The 19,038-nt window shown below is 39.0% G+C and overlaps 1 protein-coding gene and 1 long non-coding RNA gene across 5 annotated transcripts in view; one reads left to right on the top strand and one right to left on the bottom strand.

Moving 5' to 3' along the window:
• LOC119624490 (uncharacterized) overlaps positions 1–4,824 on the bottom strand; it is an 86,853-nt gene extending 82,029 nt beyond the window's left edge. Inside the window, exon 1 of the long non-coding RNA XR_012093685.1 lies at positions 4,633–4,824. This is a non-coding gene — a long non-coding RNA (uncharacterized lncRNA). The remainder of the gene's footprint in view (positions 1–4,632) is intronic.
• A 64-nt stretch (positions 4,825–4,888) lies between these two features.
• The window catches only part of PDE3B (phosphodiesterase 3B), a 258,881-nt gene continuing 244,731 nt past the window's right edge, over positions 4,889–19,038 (top strand). For all 4 annotated transcript variants that reach the window (XM_073018078.1, XM_073018074.1, XM_073018068.1 and 1 more), the window contains exon 1: positions 4,889–6,231. In XM_073018078.1, coding sequence (XP_072874179.1) covers positions 5,254–6,231 — 978 coding nt within the window. In that variant the 5' untranslated portion in view covers positions 4,889–5,253. The remainder of the gene's footprint in view (positions 6,232–19,038) is intronic.

Genomic DNA, 19,038 nt, shown 5'->3' with positions numbered 1-19,038 from the left:
GAATATATGCTTTCACAGCCAAATAATCCAGGTACTGTCACTTGAGTTAAATGACCCACACATCTCTGAAACATTTATTTTATGTTGAAAGTGAAATACAACATAAACATATGTGTAACTTTGTTTTTGTAAATCTAGGAAAAAGGGTTCTTTTAGTGATTTGGTGCAAATTAATGTTAAAAATATTTTAAAATTACAATATGAAAAGTTTTTTTCTATTATATTCTGAGTTTTCTATTAAAAGTCATTGACTAATAAAGCTAAAAATCAAAGGAAGTACATTTAAAGTCTGATTTATTAAAACAGTTTTGAGAAATATCAACACACTTGAAAAATTCTGAGGACTTGCTGTAGGTTAAGTACTGGGTTAGGCATGAAGATTGAGCTAAGATTGAATAAGAGAGAATTCTTGTTTGAAGAATATATTGCAGAGGTAGCCATGTAAATAAGCAAATACGATAAAAGAACATAAACCTTTATGTAACAAATGGTAACAAACTCCAGTTCCATTAGTAGGGCCACTCCATCTCTGTAGTCCCATCATACCTTACACTTACGCCATAGGATACTTGAGTTATCCAAATGCACTATAGTTGCATTCCTCTAGATTTTTGCACTGCTTGCTTCCTTTGCCCAGATTATTTTTTCTCCTTACTTTACTTAGGTAACTTCCATTTACCTTTTAATATCAAGCCTAGAAATCAGTTTCTCTGAGTCCTCCAGAGAATTACTCCTTACCTGCTACTCCTACTGCAGTCTGGGTTCCTGAGATCGCAGAGTACACTGAGGATTATTACCTCTGTATCACAGCTTCTGTTACAACGGGCTGTAATAGTCTTCTTACTGTCTTGCTCTCATTAGACTAAGGAACCACATCTTCACCATTACGTCTTTGTCATCTAGCACACCAGGCACATAATAAATACTGAATGAATGAATGCATTCATTAATGGAGACAGATTAAATGCTGGTGGAGGGGGGATGGTACGTAGGAAAACTGAAGAAGTAAAAGAAGTTAGGGAATATAATACAGAGATGAAAGAGAGAGGTCAGGGGAAAGAGGAGAGAGATCAGAAGACAGCCATCTGGACAGATGCTGGGGAGAGAAAGAAGGAAGACTGTAAGAGAAAGAAATGGAACTAGAAGAATGAGAAACTGTGAGAAAAAGCTGAGACAACTACACAGTGGGGGCACCCTAGAAGAAAATGATTTTCTTCTTTTTTAATAGTCCTAATACATTGTTCTCAACAGTTCTTTTTTTTTTTTTTTTTTTTTTTTTTGAGAGGGAGTCTCGCTCTGTTGCCCAGGCTGGAGTGCAGTGGCCATATCTTGGCTCACTGCAAGCTCCGTCTCCGGGTTTACACCATTGTCCTGCCTCAGGCTCCCAAGTAGCTGGGACTACAGGCACCCGCCACCACGCCCGGCTAGTTTTTTGTATTTTTTTTAGTAGAGACGGGGTTTCACCGTGTTAGCCAGGATGGTCTCGATCTTCTGACCTCGTGATCTGCCCGTCTCGGCCTCCCAAAGTGCTGGGATTACAGGCTTGAGCCACCGCGCCCGGCCGCTCTCAACAGTTCTTAATCATATATTTATTCTTTTGTGCTATTTAATAGTCTATGTGCAGAGGTTCTATCTCTTAGATAAAGTTGCAGCTCTGAGAAAGCTCTGAAGGAACTGTTACAGTTTTAAAAAATGTTCTAAATAGCATTTAGCACAAAGCTTCGGCATATAGCGGGAACTAAATAGCTACTTGTTGAAAGGAACTAAAAGAGTGAGTCAAAATGAGGCTCAGATTCTGAGATGAGTATTAGCTGGAAGGAACATAGGTATTGTTAACATACTTAGGCAACAGAGTTGCCACTGTACACGGAAAACAATGATCCTTTTTTATGCTAGAGAAAAGCTTGTACATTTTTACTTTTAAATATAAGGTTGTAATTGTTAATTATTTAATTCTTTGAAAAACCTTATAAGGTTTTGCATGTATCTTCAGGGATGACTCTAGTTTTATAAATGTGGAATCTCAATGATACTGGTTAATTTACTGCCTATTTCTGAGTTTCTTTGATATTTAAAATGTGTCAGACCACTTTATCCTGAGAAATTAGAAAAAAAGAAATACACAGGGGCTTGCATTGTCCTAAAATGACTTGGGAGTGGGGTGGTAAGACCCAGGATCCCATGTCATGGTAAACCAGGAGAGGGGAGAGATTCATTAAGAAGTGGAGAGATCATGGGTCAAAACGTGAGGTAAGGCACCTAATGTAGATGACGGCTTTAGCAAACCACCATGGCACGTGTGTACCTATGTAACAAACCTGCACGTTCTGCACACGTATCCCAGAACTTAATTATTAGTATAATAATAATTAAAAAAGAAAAAAAAAAGACGTGAGGGAAGGCAAAGTCAGGTAAAATGAGGCTGGGGTAGAGCGCTGGGAAAAGTCAAAGGTATACTGTGACTTTTAGTTTTTTTTTAATGACAGTTAATGGTCATAAATTCTTAAACCTAAAGAACTAAGTAATTATTGTTTGTTTAAGTTTGGCAAGGGAATAATTAAATAATTTGACCTCTAAGAAATGCGGCCTAGTAATAATCTTTGACAAAGACTGTAAACAGAGAAGGGAGTTGCTATAAACATAGCTAGCTCATTCTTTTTCTGCATATTTTTAGTTAAGTAAACTTCTGATGGTCTTTGGTCACGTCCTTACATTTTATTTTAGAAATTTCTCAGGTGCTAGGTTGGCCTTCAGAGGGATGCACTCCGAGTATGGGTTATTGAAAGAGTTGGGCTTGTAGCCTTATAAAAACCTGAATGACAGCTAAAAGGCGGCTAGAAAATTGAGAAGACAATTTTGTGAAGAGAGCTTTGGATTTTATTTTTCAGAAAACAGTCTTTTGATACAATCCCTTTATTTTTACTTGTCAACACTGAGAGTTTGGTAGTATAAATAATATAAAAGTTTGCTCTTGGCTCTTACTCTTATTATACTATTGGCAACCTGAAAGGTGTGTCTTAAGGATGCCTATGTATCTTTGGCATACAGAAATCAGAGGTTTTTAAGACTAGAAGGGATTTCAAAGGTTAGCTAAATTATTTGCTTCATTTTATATTTGAAAAGAACAAGGCCAGTAAGAGTTATAGGATTGCTTAATGTCAGGGTATGAATGGCTAGGCCCAGACAAAAACTCACAAAACTGGATTTCTACTCCCCTACCGTTTCCATGACCATATGCCAATCCTACCTTAGATGACAACTTCAGATTAAATGCACACACACGCACAAGCACACACACACACCTTTTAATCTGAATTTGTTCTAATTTCCAAATCAATTTATTATTTCCTATGGAATTTACAACGGGAATTTCAATAATGCTGGTGCTAGTTTTGTCATGCCCTTTTGCACAAACTCAAAATGTATCCATTGTTTTTTACTTGAATCTTCAACTGGTGGTAATGAGTTCTATGCACATCATATAAAAATGTATTTCCTGAGTTTTGCTGAAATGAACATTTTTTTCTTTTGTCATGGGGATAAAAAGACCTTTTGAATTTTTATCTTTTAGGACAAGCATTTGGGTAATGCATTAGAAAAGGAAAAGCAAAGGAAAGGGAATTCTGGAACTTTTTCATTTTGGTTAAATTCTTGTGCTAATTTCTCAGTGACTTTTGCTATGCATGTGAACTACGACCATATACGAAAATGGTCTGTTTTAGGTCATGGCTGTGGGCAGAGATTAATTGGTGAAAAATGGGCCTGTTTGTGGGATTTACCACACAGTAAGGTTTCTCATCTCTCTGGAAAAATGTGAAATTAGCTCGTTGAGAAATGCAGTCCGGTCATGAGGCTGAAGTGACAGCTTAGGGAGGGAAACACAGTTCACTCTCTAAGGCGGTTATGATTGGTTAGATTCCAGAGCAGTTTCTTTGGTGTAGCAAAGTTCGTTTATTCTCACTTTCAAGTCTGTGTTTCCTAACGTTGCTAGTTTCACTAGTACTTCACAAATAGCATCTTATTCGGCTTCCTTCAAGGCCAGCTGATCCAAACTGGGGAGTGGTCTTGGAGAGGATTCCTAGTTCTCCCCGCTCCCCCATCTGGAACATGTTACAGTGAAAAAGCCTTCAATTTGCAAAGATCAATTGCGACAGCAAATTTGTGCTGTGTGGAAGGGGATACGGGATGTGAACCAGTAGATATGTATGGCAAGGGTGAAAAATGGAAGGCGAGACGTTGGTTCCTCGCCTGTGAAGATGGTTCTTGAGCAACCCTCAAGAACGTGCACGTGGAGTGCTCCCAGAGTGTACTCCACGTACACGTTCCTCTCTAAGAGCCACTGCAAGGATCCTGGGCCTGCTGCGTGGCCCAAGAATCCACGTTGCTCTGGAGGCCAGATCTAGCCACAGTGATTAGGGTTTTTTCGCCATGGTCTTGGTGTTGGCTGGCCTTCATTTGGTCACAGTCTGAGGACTCACCCTGAACGGGGCTGAGGTCAGAGACTGCGCCCCGCCCCTCCCACCCTTAGCTCACCATCCCCACTAAGCACACCCCTTGGGGACCACAAACGCCCTCTTTCCCGACGACCCCAGTAGTGACCTGTGGGATTCTGGCTGGGTGTCTGTGACTTACCCTCAAAGAGAACCTGCACGCCTGGGGTCCCAGGATGGCGGGCTTGCCCCTCCCATCCGAAGAAGACCTCGTCCTTCTCTCTTAGTCCCGGCCGGTCTTCGGACTGCCGCCGCCGCGCTCTCCTCGGCCCGGGCACGCCGGGTCGGCGGGGTCCCAGCTCGCGTCCCTGTTGGGTGACGGCGGCGCGGGTGGCGGCGGGACAAGGCACGAGCGCGCGCCGAGCGCGCGCCCGGCCGCGACAGCCGCGGGGGAGGAGCGCCCGCCCGCTGCTCGCGCGCCCAACGGACCAGGCTGGGGCCGTGAGGTAACTGTTGCAGCCAGCGGAGCTGGGAGGCGACACCGAGTCTCCAGTCCCGAGTGGTGCCCAAGGGAAAAGGAGGCGGCAGCCAAACTGGTCCTGGAGAGAAGCCCCTTCTGCCCCTCTCGTCAGCCAGCATGTCCCGGACTCCGCCGCTCCTCAGTCCGCGAGGTGGGGACCTCGGACCCGGGCGGCGGGCGCAGCCCTGACGGGTTGTGAGTCGAAGGGCGCCCCGAACGCAGGGGCTGGGGTCTGGGAACGCGAGCGGCCGCTACGGTAGGAGCGGGGTGTGCTGAGTCCCGTGGCCACCCCCGGCCTCAGCCATGAGGAGGGACGAGCGAGACGCCAAAGCCATGCGGTCCCTGCAGCAGCCAGATGGGGCCGGCTCACCCCCCGAGAGTCTGAGGAACGGCTACGTAAAGAGTTGCGTGAGCCCCTTGCGGCAGGACCCTCCGCGCGGCTTCTTCTTCCACCTCTGCCGCTTCTGCAACGTGGAGCTGCGGCCGCCGCCGGCCTCCCCCCAGCAGCCGCGGCGCGGCTCCCCCTTCTGCCGGGCGCGCCTCTCGCTGGGCGCCCTGGTTGCCTTTGTCCTCGCCCTGCTGCTGGGCGCGGAACCCGAGAGCTGGGCTGCCGGGGCCGCCTGGCTGCGGACGCTGCTGAGCGTGTGTTCGCACAGCCTCAGCCCCCTCTTTAGCATCGCCTGTGCCTTCTTCTTCCTCACCTGCTTCCTCACCCGGACCAAGCGGGGACCCGGCCCGGGCCGGAGCGGCGGCTCCTGGTGGCTGCTGGCGCTGCCCGCCTGCTGTTACCTGGGGGACTTCTTGGTGTGGCAGTGGTGGTCCTGGCCTTGGGGGGATGGCGACGCAGGGTCCCCGGCCACGCACACGCCTCCGGAGGCGGCGGCCGGCAGGTTGCTGCTGGTGCTGAGCTGCGTGGGGCTGCTGCTGACGCTCGCGCACCCTCTGCGGCTCCGGCACTGCCTCCTGGTGCTGCTCCTGGCCAGCTTCGTCTGGTGGGTCTCCTTCACCAGCCTCGGGTCGCTGCCTTCCGCCCTCAGGCCGCTGCTCTCCGGCCTGGTGGGGGGCGCTGGCTGCCTGCTGGCCCTGGCGTTGGATCACTTCTTTCAAATCAGAAAAGCGCCTCTTCATCCTCGGCTGTCCAGTGCCGCCGAAGAAAAAGTGCCTGTGATCCGACCCCGGAGGAGGTCCAGCTGCGTGTCGCTAGGAGAAACTGCAGCCAGTTACTATGGCAGTTGCAAAATATTCAGGAGACCTTCGTTGCCTTGTATTTCGAGAGAACAGGTATGTTGGCTGGAAAGCGAGGTCTGGGATGTGAGAGGGTTCGGGTTTACCGCTGCAGTTTCCGAGTTGAGTTCGCTTATTTGAAAGCATGTTAACTTTCAGAATGGAAAAAGGGTGTGTGTAGGGGGGCGGAGGGGAGGGGGAGGAAACGATGTTTTATTCTGGAAAGGATTCTTAACATACAGGAAGCCTTTTAAAAATGCAGAAGCAAGTACCTTTTGTCATTGAATAGAAATCAAATAGCCCGCTAATCACATGACACTTTTTAAGGATTGTATATGCAATAGATGAGTTCGCAGAAGAATGAGGTGAATCATTTGTGGTTGAATAGATTTGACTACTCCCGCTTTTGGCATACTCTGATGTGTATCTTTTTGGTGCCATTTATCTGTTTGCTGTTGTAGTGATGCCTGCCCAAAGATAACATACAGCCTTTAGAATGAGAGGATACATCTGTGAGTTTTAATCAGTGTGGTTTCGTTATTGAAAATCAAGAGGAAAAATCTGAGATTTTATCGTTAGAAGAACAGTGATGAGCTTTGCCAATGAGAGTGAGTTAAATGAAAAGACAGCAGTATAGGTGAATATAATTTTTTACGGACTAATTCAGTGTTCTTTGTATTTGTTGCATAATTAGGAGAATGTTTTAACAGTTTAAACTTTAAACTTGGTAATTTCTGGAAAGATGCCAATAGAAAAAAACCTATTTTTTCCCCATAGGTTTACATAGTTTTATTTTTTTTAAAGGGATTGAAATCATCCTCAGGAAATGAGATTACATCTTTATATAGTATTGGAAAACCTACCTGTTCTACATCAACAAGAAACTCAAAAAGTATAGCTACTATTATTGAGGATTTATGAAGTGCAAAACATTTTACACATACTGTCTCAAATCCTCACAAGAACGGTGATTGGCTGGTGCCATTAACCTCTAGAGATGAGACATCTAGGCTTATAGAGGTAATGCAACTTCACATGTCTAGTAAGTGGTAGTTCTGGGATTTGATTAGATTTTTCAGGTTTCAATGCTGTGTTCTGCACAACTAACTGGTAAGTATAGTGGTTTTAAGTAGGAGAGTAAGAGCGTAACCATAGGTTTTCAGAATTTTTGGATTAGTGATATGCTTTACACTGGGAGCCAATATGTTGGAGACAAAAGTTTCTTGTCCTTAATGCATTTGATGCATTCTTCTCTCTTCTTTTCTGTTCTCTTCCTTCACTTCTTGTCTGTCTTCTCTTCGAAATATTTTCTAAGCTACTACATTGATTTTATGACATGTTGAACACTGATCTGTAGTGTTCCAATGACACAATACTTTGCTTCTTGAATTGGCTTCAGAGGCCACTTCTGTGGTCAACCTCTTGAAAAAGTTTTGTTATACCTTTCGTTTTCTCAGTTTACTACCAGTGGTAATAGACAGTACTTTAGGAAAATGTGTGTCGGAAGAAAAATTGTTTTGAGAGGATTGATTATGGAACAAAGTAGTATCAACTATTTTCATAGAATGGAATTAATATTTGAATTTTGACCAAATGTGAACACATTGCATTTTTTAACACTGGAAAATTGTTTTAGCAGTTTCATCACTTTTGTGGGCAATTTTCCTGAACTCAACAGTTACAGTTTAACATATTTTAATTGTAATTTGTTGGTGGTGTTAATTCGGTCTGTCCTTTTGTAAGTGGAAAATTTCTAGACTTCTTAATCCTTGTGTGGTGCTCTTTCCATCACAGCAACCTTTTTCAACCTTTAGGTGCAGTGTTAAGTACCAGGTAGCTTCAATTATTGTTTATATTAGAGGAAAATACAATTTGTGCTTCTAAAAAGGGTGTATTTTCTTAGTGCAGAAAAATCCTTATTCACATTCTACTTTTAATAGGAACATTTTTGCACACTTAAAGTATATGTAAATAGTTCAGCGTTTATACATGCCTACCTAATATTCAGTGTCTACAAAATAATTCTATTTTGACATTGCAAGAAAAGGGTATTTTTAACTAAGCAGATACTGTCATAACAAGAATTTTTATTTATGCTTGTTCCTGAAGTCTAACAGTGGATTTGTGCTTTTTGTTTGCATATATATTATGTTAAATATTTTGAGAGGAAATCAGTACTTTTATGGAAGTAAAAGATCAGGAGATTTTTTCTAATTTTCAAAGTGTTGTATATGACAATGGTAAAAACACTTTCTTGTTTCAGAAAGTGAAGGAAGATGAAAAGATTTTAGATGGGACCTGTCATAGGGGAAAATGTCCTGGATTCATAGGCAGAGGATTGAGGAGTTTTGGCTTAACTGTTTAATTTTGGAAAAGTCAGTGAACCTTTCTGAATCTTAGTATACTGTCAAATTAAGGGATTCTAGTAGATGAATTCTGTAATACCTTCTAATTCTAAAATTAAATTATATAATACCTTCCATTTCTAAAATTAAATTCTTTTAGTTTACACTTTTGGTAAGGTAGAAATAAAACTATAAATAAGATGTCACAAACCAGTAATTCTTGCAGTTTTACTTAAATGTTGAATGTTGACCTTGCTAACCTATACTTTCCAAGTATAGTAATTGGAAAAGATGAGCAAATATCCTGTTTATTTTGGATAGAACTTTAAAAAAGTATATGGGGGTTCATTTTTAGGATGGTAATAAAATTGTCACATTTTCATTTCCTTAAGAATTTAAACGTTTTTATTAACCTCTTTGAAAGCCACTTAAATGTCTATCAATAGAAATGTTTTTAATTGTAGAATAATAGATTTAAAGTAATTTTTAACTTTTGGGATGTTATATTACTGTGTTGAAAAATAATGGCATGTTTGTAAAACGTTTGATTTTATAATTAGATTTATAATATTTGATTTAAATGCTATATGTGTCAGTTTAGTTCTTAACTAAGGGTTTTTTTTTTTTTTTTTTTTTGGCAAAGCATTTAGAGATTTGAAACCCAAATCTAGTTACTGTTGATGGTGTTCTGCTTTGGTGGGTTAATGGAAAGAAGCACTGAGTTTGTAGTCTTATCTGCCAAGAATCAGCAGAAACTAATAGGAAGTTAAAAAAAATTAGTCTTCTGCATAGAATCTTTGAGCAGAATTGAACAAGCTACATTTCTATGCCATTTTAATTGCATATTCTACAGTGCAATTTTTAGCTTTTCAATGAGATCGCTTTGTGTTTGAGTAGGTAAATACAAGGTTTTGAAAGGCATAAGGTAGTGTGTGAGATATTTTTCTATACCTTTAATGCTAAGTGCTTTCTAAATGGTTAGGTAAATATTTAAAAATTCCGTGGCCCTAATGCCCATAAATATTACTTAAAGTGTTAATTTTATTTGAAAAAGGTATACATGTGTAGTGTGAGAACTTAAGAAAGAGAGTTTTTTAAAAGTGTGATTATTTACTCACCTAAGGAATTTGCAAGGCATAATCCCCAGTTAATTTCTTCAAGAATACTGTAGTATTTGTGAAATTTATTTTATGGCTTCAATGAGTGAGTGTTTTATTCCAATTTCATGTTACGATTTTGTGGTAAAATATCAGCCTACATAATAATTTTATACTTTATTTTGTAAATATAGTATGTACTCTGCCATGAGTGTTATTTTTCAAAAACACAGATTTGATAGAGTCACCCGCTCTGTTTTAAAAATCTCTCATGGCTTTTCATTGTCCACAGGATACTGTTCATGCCCTTGACCCTTGCTTGGAAAGTCCTTCATAATCCGCTCTTTGCCATTTTTTGTTTTATTTTTTAAAAAAGCATTTTATTACTAATGGGACACTCACTCCCCACATACATTCTAGCTATTTGAGGGCTGCTTCTTGTTATTGATATTGTGGATTTTTCTCTCTTGATTTTACCATCTCCACTTGTTGAAATCTCCTTTAAGGAACAAATAAGATTAGGAAGACTTTAGACAGTACACTGATACTCAAATTTATATATAAGTTGAGAACAAAACTCCATTATAGCAGAATGGGCCATATTTAAAAATAAGAGTTGACAAACCCTGTGATGCAGTGCTGATGAGTATTTTCATTATAGTGCATTAGATAGTCACATCTCCATAATTTGTTTTTATACACTTAGTAGAAGGTAAGCATAAGTAAAATCATAAAGTTTGTTTTTCATTGTCGTCAGACTATGCTCCTCAGTGGCAGGCGCTTCTCTCATTCTTTCTCTTTTCCCTTTCAATTACCAAGTCAGCTTATTTCCCTAGCACACTCTTCTGCCTTCTGCACCCCATCCAAAGCAAGAATTTATACTTGCCGAAAAAGCCTATTTCAGTATAAATGTTTGTATAGATACATAAAATATAGGACAGGTTCAGAGTTTATCTAATTGAAATCTGCTCATTGTATGTTGTACAAGGAAAATAAATTGAACTCTAGAGAGATAAAAATACTGGCTCAGGGTTATTCTGTGAGATATTTGGAAAACAGAGACTAGAACCTAGGTCTTTACTCCTAATCCACTTTTACTTTCCGCAAGGAGAATATATACTTCCCATCATAGCTTTCCAAGGCTGTACTTAATTTTGCCAGGTATCTCTAATTATGTGAAAAAAGGCAGTGTCTCTGGTTAAAGGAGGTAGGCGAGAAGCGAGAGAGAGTCAGTTAAGAGGGACTCATGAAAATCGCATAGTTTATAATGACCTTGGTGACAAACTTCTGATACAGTTATTTCAGAGTAATTTGTAAGGATGCAGCTGGTCTCAAACTCATGTACCTACATAACATTTATTTTATATGTTGAAGACAGAGGGGAGGGTCAAAAGGAGAGTAGGAAGAATGGAAGTGAACTGGCTGTTGCCTGCTTTGCTTAAAGGCTTTCAATTTAAACAAAAGAAACTGAAAAACTGTTAGCTGTAAACAATACTTTGGGAGAACTGGGTTCTGTCTGTGGGTGGTTCCTGACAGTTTATAATATGGAGTTGTTGTTCACGTTGTTATTTTTTATTTTTTTATTTTTATTTTTTTGAGACGGAGTCTCGCTCTGTCGCCCAGGCTGGAGTGCAGTGGCGCAGTCTCGGCTCACTGCAAGCTCCGCCTCCCGGGTTCACGCCATTCTCCTACCTAAGCCTCCCGAGTAGCTGGGACTACAGGCGCCCGCCACTGCGCCCGGCTAATTTTTTTCTATTTTTTAGTAGAGACGGGGTTTCACCATGGTCTCGATCTCCTGACCTTGTGATCCGCCCGCCTCGGCCTCCCAAAGTGCTGGGATTACAGGCGTGAGCCACCGCGCCTGGCCACGTTGTTATTTACAAGCTGATCTGCGCTTATTTAGGTTGTTGTTATAAGCCTGTTCTTAGAACTTGGGGCAGAAGAGTGTATCTATCTCCCACTGTTATTTATTTATTTATTTATTTTCTTTTACAACCAAGATCTTTCCTTCTGTCATTGATTTACCTAGCAGATAACTTTACAGATTTCTCCTCCTCCATCTGCCACAGTACGTTGTTTGGCCACCTCTTCCTTAAATTTCATACAACTTGCATTCGGCTATATATATATATTTTTTGAGAGTGTCTCACTCTGTTGCCCAGGCTAGGGTGCAGTGATGTGCGATCTTGCCTCACTGCAAACTCTGCCTTGCAGGCTCAGGTAGTCCTCCCACTTCAGCCTCCTGGATAGGTGGGACCGCAGTGCGTGACACCATGCCCAGCTAATTTTTGTATCTTTTTTTTTTGGTAGAGAAGAGGTTTCGCTGTGTTGCCCAGGCATGTCTCAAACTCCTGAGCTCTATCGATCTGCTCACCTTGGCCAAAGATGTACACATTTGAGAATATGTTACCTTACGTGGCAAAATGGACTTTGGAGATGGGATTAAGGATTTTGAGATGAAGAGATTATCCAGCATTATCTGAGTGGGTGCAGTGTAATCATGAGGGTCCTAAAAAGTAGAAGAGAGAGGCAGAAGAGATCAGAGAAGATTTGACAGTGGAAGCAGGGTTGGAGTAATACAGTGTGAAAGGAACTCACTCAACCCATCTTTGCTAACTTTGGTGATGGAAGAAGGGGGACCCTGAGCCAAGGAAAGCAGGCAGCCTCTAAGAAGATGAAAAAGGTAAGGAAGTAGATTTTCTCCCTAGAGCTCCCAGAAAGTTTTGAAGCCCCACTATCATCTTGGTTTAGCTTAGTGAGAACTATATCAGACTTCTGACCTGCAGAGCTATAAGATACTTTTGTGTTATTTTATGCCTTTGAATTTGCAATAATTTGTTACAGGAGCAAATTAGTTTGCTAGGGCTGCCATGACAAGGTTCGACAAACTAGGTGACTTGAATAGCAGAGATAAATTGTCTGACAGTTCTGGAGGCCAAAAGTCCAAGATCAATGTATCTCCAGGGCTGGTTCCTTTTGAAGGCTGTGAGGGAGAATCTGTTCCATGTCTTTCTCCTAGCTTCTGGTGGTTTACTGGCGATCTTTGACTTGTAGATGCATCACCCTGATCTCCTTGTTCATCTTCATGTGGCATTCTCCCTGTATGTTCACATAGTCTTTCCCTGTACCTGTCTGTCTTTGTTTCCAAATTTTCGAATTTTCTAAGGATCCAGGTCGTATTGGATTGGGGTCCACCCTGATTTGCCCTGTAGAGACCTTATTTCCTAGTAAGATTACATTCTGAGGTACTGAGGATTAGGACTCAACATGTTTTTTTGGGGGTGATACAATTGAACCAATGCAAGTAGAAACAGAAAACTAAAGCTATGTAAAATTGAATTGTTTTTCAAAATAGATGCTGAATATAAATTGATGCATTTGTATTTTTGCTGGCAATGGGTAAGAATGCCCCTGGATCCACATTCTTATCAACCAGTGCTTCCTATTTACTGACTTTTAAGTTTGGCTGGTCTAGTGGGTATGAAATGGTATTTCTTTGTGATTATAATTTGCGTTTTTCTAATTTTTAGATTTATATGTATGTTGTGATGTAGAGATTCAATCTCATTTTTTATATATATGGATATCCAGTCATGCCAACACAATGTATTGAAAAGTTTATTTTTTCTCTATTCATCAGGGCTGCCTCTGTCCTGTATCAAATTTCAATATATATATGACTGTATCTAGGCTCTATTATGTTTGATTTGTTAGTTTATGCATCCTGTGTTAATACCGCACTGTCTTAGTTATAATAGCTTTCTAATAAGACTTAATATCCATTATTGTTAGTGTCCATTGATGTGTAGAAGTTTTCAATGTTGATGAAGTTTATCTACTTTTTCTTTTGTTGCCTATGATTTTGGTGTCATATCAGAGAAATCACTGCAAATTCAATGTAATGAAGCTCTTCTGTGTTTTCTTTGAGGAGTTTTATAAAAGTTGTAGTTCTAATGTTTAGGTCTTTGATTCATTTTTATTTGTTTTTGTATACAGTGTAACGTAATGGTCCAACTTTATTCTTTTGCCTGTGGATATTCAGTTTTTCTAAGACCATTTGTTGAAAAAAACTGTTGTTTTAATAACCTTTCAACAAAGTGTTGACTTCTTTGTTGAAAATTATTTGACAGTACACGTGAGGATTTATTTCTAGGCTGTCTGTTCTGTGTCATAGGTCTATACGTCTGTGTTTATGTCAGTACCACACTGTTTTGATTATTGTATCTTTGTAGTAAGTTTTGAAATCATGAAGTTTGAGACCTCAAACTTTGTTCTTTTTCAAGATTATTTTGGCTGTTTGAGTGTCCTTTGAGATTCCATATGAATTTTAGGATGAATGTTTCTGTTTCTGCAAAAAATATCATTGGGGTTTATTTTTTATTGTGGTAAAAACTGTAAAATTTACTCTGTGCTTTATTTTTAAGTGTGCAGTTCAGTAGTGTTAAGTATATTTACATTGTTTTGAAACAGATTTCCCTATCTTTTCCATCTTGCAGAACTAACACTCTATACTCATTAAATAATGAATCGCCTTCCCCTGTCCCCTGGTAATCACCATTCGACTTTATGTTTCAATGAATTTGATGACTTTAGATACCTCATATAAGTGGAATCATACAGTATTTATTTGTGGCTTGCTTATTTCACTTAGTATAATCATCTTTGGGATTTTGATGAATCTATAGATTGCTTTGAGTAGCACTGGCATCTTAACAATAATAGGTTTTCTCATCCATGAAAATGGGATATCTTTTGATTTATTTTTATATTAATTTATTTCAGCAACGTTTTCATAGTTTTCAGTGTATGAGTCTTTCACCTCCATGGTTAAGTTTATTCCTGAACATTTTATTCTTTTCAATACTGTTGCAGATGGAACTGTTTTCTTAATTTCCTTTTTGAATTATTTATAGTGTAAAACTGTATGCATCTGATTTGTATGTGGTGATTTTTGTATATTGCAGCTTTGCTGAATTTGTTTGTTCTAATAGTTTTTTTTTTTTGTGAAATCTTCAGGGTCTTCATTTAGTTTTTGACCCCTAAAATTAGTGCTGCATATGTAGACTGAGAAACCTCAAGTAAAAATTTAAATTGGCCTCAAGTTGGTAATGCTCCAAGGCAATGGTTAGAAGCAAATTCAGATTCTCCAAGGCCTCAAATAATCCCTACAGATAAAATCCCAAGGAAATTGAGCAATGCTTAGTCAGAAATCCACAAATCAGGCAAGGAAACAAGGCACTATGAATCAGAACCTAAGAAAAGTACACAACAAAAACACATCCACCAAAGCTTCAGATTATATAAGAAATATAAAAACACACTTATTATGATTAAAGAAATAAAATAGAAACCTGAAAAAAAAAATGATTGGGGGACAGGTGATTAAAAAAACTGTCACTGGCCGAGTGTGGTGGTTCATGCCTGTAATCCCAGCACTTTGGGAGGCCGAGGTGGGTAGATGGCTTGAATCCAGAAGTTCGAGACCAGCCTGGGCAACATGGCAAAACCCTGTCTCTACAAGATACAAAATATTAGCTGGGTATGGTGGCGAATGCCTGTAGTCGCAGCTACCTGGGAGGCTAATGTGGGAGCATCTCCTGAGCTGGGGAGGTCGAGGCTGCAGTGAGCTCTGATTGTACTACTGCACTGCTGCCTGAGTGACAGAGTAAGACTCTGTCTCAAGAAACCCCCCCCAATCCCAAAACACACACAAAAATAGTCATATAGATCAGAAGAGTTGGAGAATAAGAAGTAAAGTATAACTCAGACTTAATTGAAGTTTGAAAAGGGGATAATAAAATGGAGAGGAAGAAACATTTGAAAAGGTAATGGCTGTAAAATAGTGTAAAATAGCATTTTATAAAACTGATGAAAAATGCCAAGTTTTTGTCCAGAAAGCTCACTGAATCTCAAGCAGAATAAATTAAAAGAAACCCATACATTATTGCAAAATTGCAGAACCTTAAAGAAAAAGATAACCACTAAAAGGACTCAGAACAGAGAAATTACCTTCAAAAGAATGAATGGCAGTTTTACTGAAAGGTGACTTATCAGTAGCCACAGTGGAATCCATAAAACAGTGGAATATCAACTGACAGGTGCTGAGAGAAAATAACTGTCAAACTAGAAATCAGTGCCCTGCAGAACTAGCTCCCTAGGAAAAGTGCAAGCTAAAACAATTTTAGAAAAGGAAAAATTGAGGGAGTTTTTACTACTGAAAGTACATACTCAGGCAGAAGAAATGAATGAGATCAAGAAGGTATACTAGTGATAAATATAGGTAAAAACAAACACTTATATTGTAAGACATTATTAACAATGCCTTCTAAGAGAACAGACTAGAACTAAAGTACTAGAAAACAAGAGCATTTACATTGGAAAGAAGAAATTAGAAGAGTATGTTAAAAAGTTATATTTCAAGGGGGAGGGCTAAGAGTTTGACTTTAAATCTTGTTTATACACAATAGCTGTCTACACACACACACACACACACACACGTACACACACACAGCTAGTGCAACTGCTGAAATAATAGATATTGTGTGAATGGCTTCCAAACAAATAGATGTGACAAAAGAATTGAGGGAAAAAAGAACAAATAAGTAATGTAAGAGAAAAAAGGAGGTCAAAAAAGGAAACCTAGCAAACAGGACAAATACTTAAAGCATGTAAAAAGATAATAGAAATAAATCTAGATACCACCACGAATTACAATAAATATAGAAGCAAAAACTTTTGAGAAAAGAATATAAAGATTGTCCACTTGGATTTTCTGACTGTATACTCTTTGCAAACATAAGAATTTATCAAGGTTGAAAATAAAAGAATGGAAAAAGGACACAAGACACTGTAATAAAACTGGTAAAATATTAATATCAGAAAAACTGGGAAAACACTTTGCTAGAGAAAAAGATGATCATTATGTAATTATAAAAGACTGAATTCAAGAAGATAAAATTTATAATTGGAGATACCTAATAACATAAATGTCTATGTCTACATATATACATACACGTATGTACACACATATAATTGATAACTATTTCCAAATTCACCTACAGTAGAAAGCATTCCTTTTGTATATTATTTATACCTTTAGTTCATTCCTATCACATTAATATACTTTTCTTATACTGTCTTAATTAACCTTTCGGTTATTAGCTCCCTTTTTTGAGCACCTCAGTGTGCTAGGTGCTGTGGGGGAATATAAAGATCAGTAAGATATATGGTTCTATCCCTAGGGAGTTTATATCTGGTAGACTCAGATGTGCAAATTGGCTCACTGTGAGACACAATTGTGTAATTGCTATGTTCCAGTCAGAGCACCTCATTGTGGAAGGCCAAAGAGTGATCAATTTTTCGAGGGAGTGTCTTTATAGAGGAGGCATTTGAAGGACATATTATATAAGACTTGGTTAAGTAGAGACAGGCGTTGAGACTGGTAAACCATCTGGTAAAGTTCATGACTTTGTTGTGGAAATCCGAATGGAAAGCTAGTAAAGTAAGGAGTGTAGAGTTAGTGTGGGAATGTTACTAGAAAAGACTGAAAGATTGGTTGAGAGTAATGTATGGAAGATATTGAATGCCATCCTAAACTTTTTGATTTATTCAGTGGAAGATGTTGGAAGATTTTCAGAAGAGAAGAGACATTTGCTTTATTTAGTTTAGAGAGATTTTTGACAATGGGAAAAGTAGATCGGAGAATGAAAATATTGGGAGCAGGGAGCCCGTTATAATCCTTCGTTTGAGAGAGTGAGAACAGTGGGAGTGGAAAAGCCCTGGTGATAGGGAAAAAGGAGGTATGAAGATGCTTAAAGTCTTAGTGACTGAAAGTTTAGTGGTGTCATTAGCTAATGTAGTGAACACTGGAAGATGAGCTGGTTTGGGAGAAATGATAAAGAGCTTGACTTTATTGATTAATGTATGTTCCAGTTTTCACATGTGAATGGTTGATAACCTCTTTCACATCTCTAAATGGGATGTAAACTCCCTGAGTGTAAGAACTAAGCATTTCTGTTTTGTATTTATCATTTACATTTTGGAGTTAACAATGGATATCTGTTATTATAGTTATACTTATTATCATTTCTTACAATATTTCCATGTTAACCTTGAGTGAAGAAAAGAACTGTGGGTAGAGATGAATCCCAATTTCCTACTGTCTTTGGTATTTTCATTAATAGTCAACTATTGCACGGTGGTAAAGCTAGACTACTTGAGTTTAAATGTCATCTCTGCTACTTACAGAATGTTGGACAAGTTATTTAACTTCTCTGTCCCCCAGTTTCTCTGTGTATAAATTAGGGGTAATAACAGTATCTATCTTATTGATGTGAAATAAATGTAATATGAAATGTTGTGAGGATTAAATAAGTTAATAACCTGTAAGTTCTTGGAACAGTATCTGGCACCTGGCAAGTTTTCAACAGGTTAGTTGTTATGGCTGTTATTATTAATATTTGAAATTCTCATCCTTGAATTATTTAAGTTTATGCCAAGTTTCTCTAAATCAATGGTAAAACTAATTGAAATTTAGGTCTATGAGACAATCCTTTTTTATTGTCTCAATACTTTTCTTGGAACTGGTATTAAGCAAAAAAGCAAATCCTTTCCTTAAGGGATTATATAGGGGAAATTCTTTCAACCAGTGGTCAGTATTTAGGACAACAAAGAAAAGATACAAGGAGTAATTTAAAAAGTGATTAAAATGGCGGTAATTTGGATTTATTTTCTTTTAAAGTTTCAGAGTTAAAGATTAAGAACCTTTGGTCTTCCAGAAAAAAAATGTGTCAGCTGCTACAATCATAATTTACTGTCCCATAAGCTTTTTGTTCCAGTTTGTCACTTTGGAGTTGGGTGTACACTGGGAAGTCAAACAAATGACTTTACCCATAATTCTTCCTTCACACACTGTCTGTTAAGCATGTTGATAACTATGCAGCACCTCCCCAGGAATGGTAAGAGGGAGATAAAAGATACGGAAACAGAAAGAAGAGAAACTGTGTGTAAAAAAGTGACTCTTCCAACCCTCTTCCTCACTCCAGTCAGTATTAGTCACTTTGCTTTACTGCTTCAGTGTAACATTTTATTCCACTTTTCAGAAAAAGTCTCCTGAAGAGCTTCTACCGGTTAGATGGTGATGGTTCAAAGCAGACAAAAATAAATATGGATAGGAATTTTTACTAATATATGGGAAAATACTTTCTTTAGAGGAACATATCTACATACACATTACTAAATACCAGTGTTTATCATATGTAAGTCATTTTTTTGTTTGGTTTTGTTGTAAAAATAAGCACCATATAGAAATAACTTTAATATCTGAAAATTCATTTCTTCAGCAACATTACTGGGCATTCTGCTAGGAGCTATAAGGGCTATGAAGAAGAATCATATAATGCCATTGCTCTTACGAGTTGAAT

The sequence above is a fragment of the Chlorocebus sabaeus genome, chromosome 1, assembly GCF_047675955.1.
Source record: "Chlorocebus sabaeus isolate Y175 chromosome 1, mChlSab1.0.hap1, whole genome shotgun sequence".
In the NCBI taxonomy this organism is placed as follows: Eukaryota; Metazoa; Chordata; class Mammalia; order Primates; family Cercopithecidae; genus Chlorocebus; species Chlorocebus sabaeus.
Note: the sequence above shows the minus strand (reverse complement) of the source record. Positions and strands in the feature narration are given on the sequence as shown.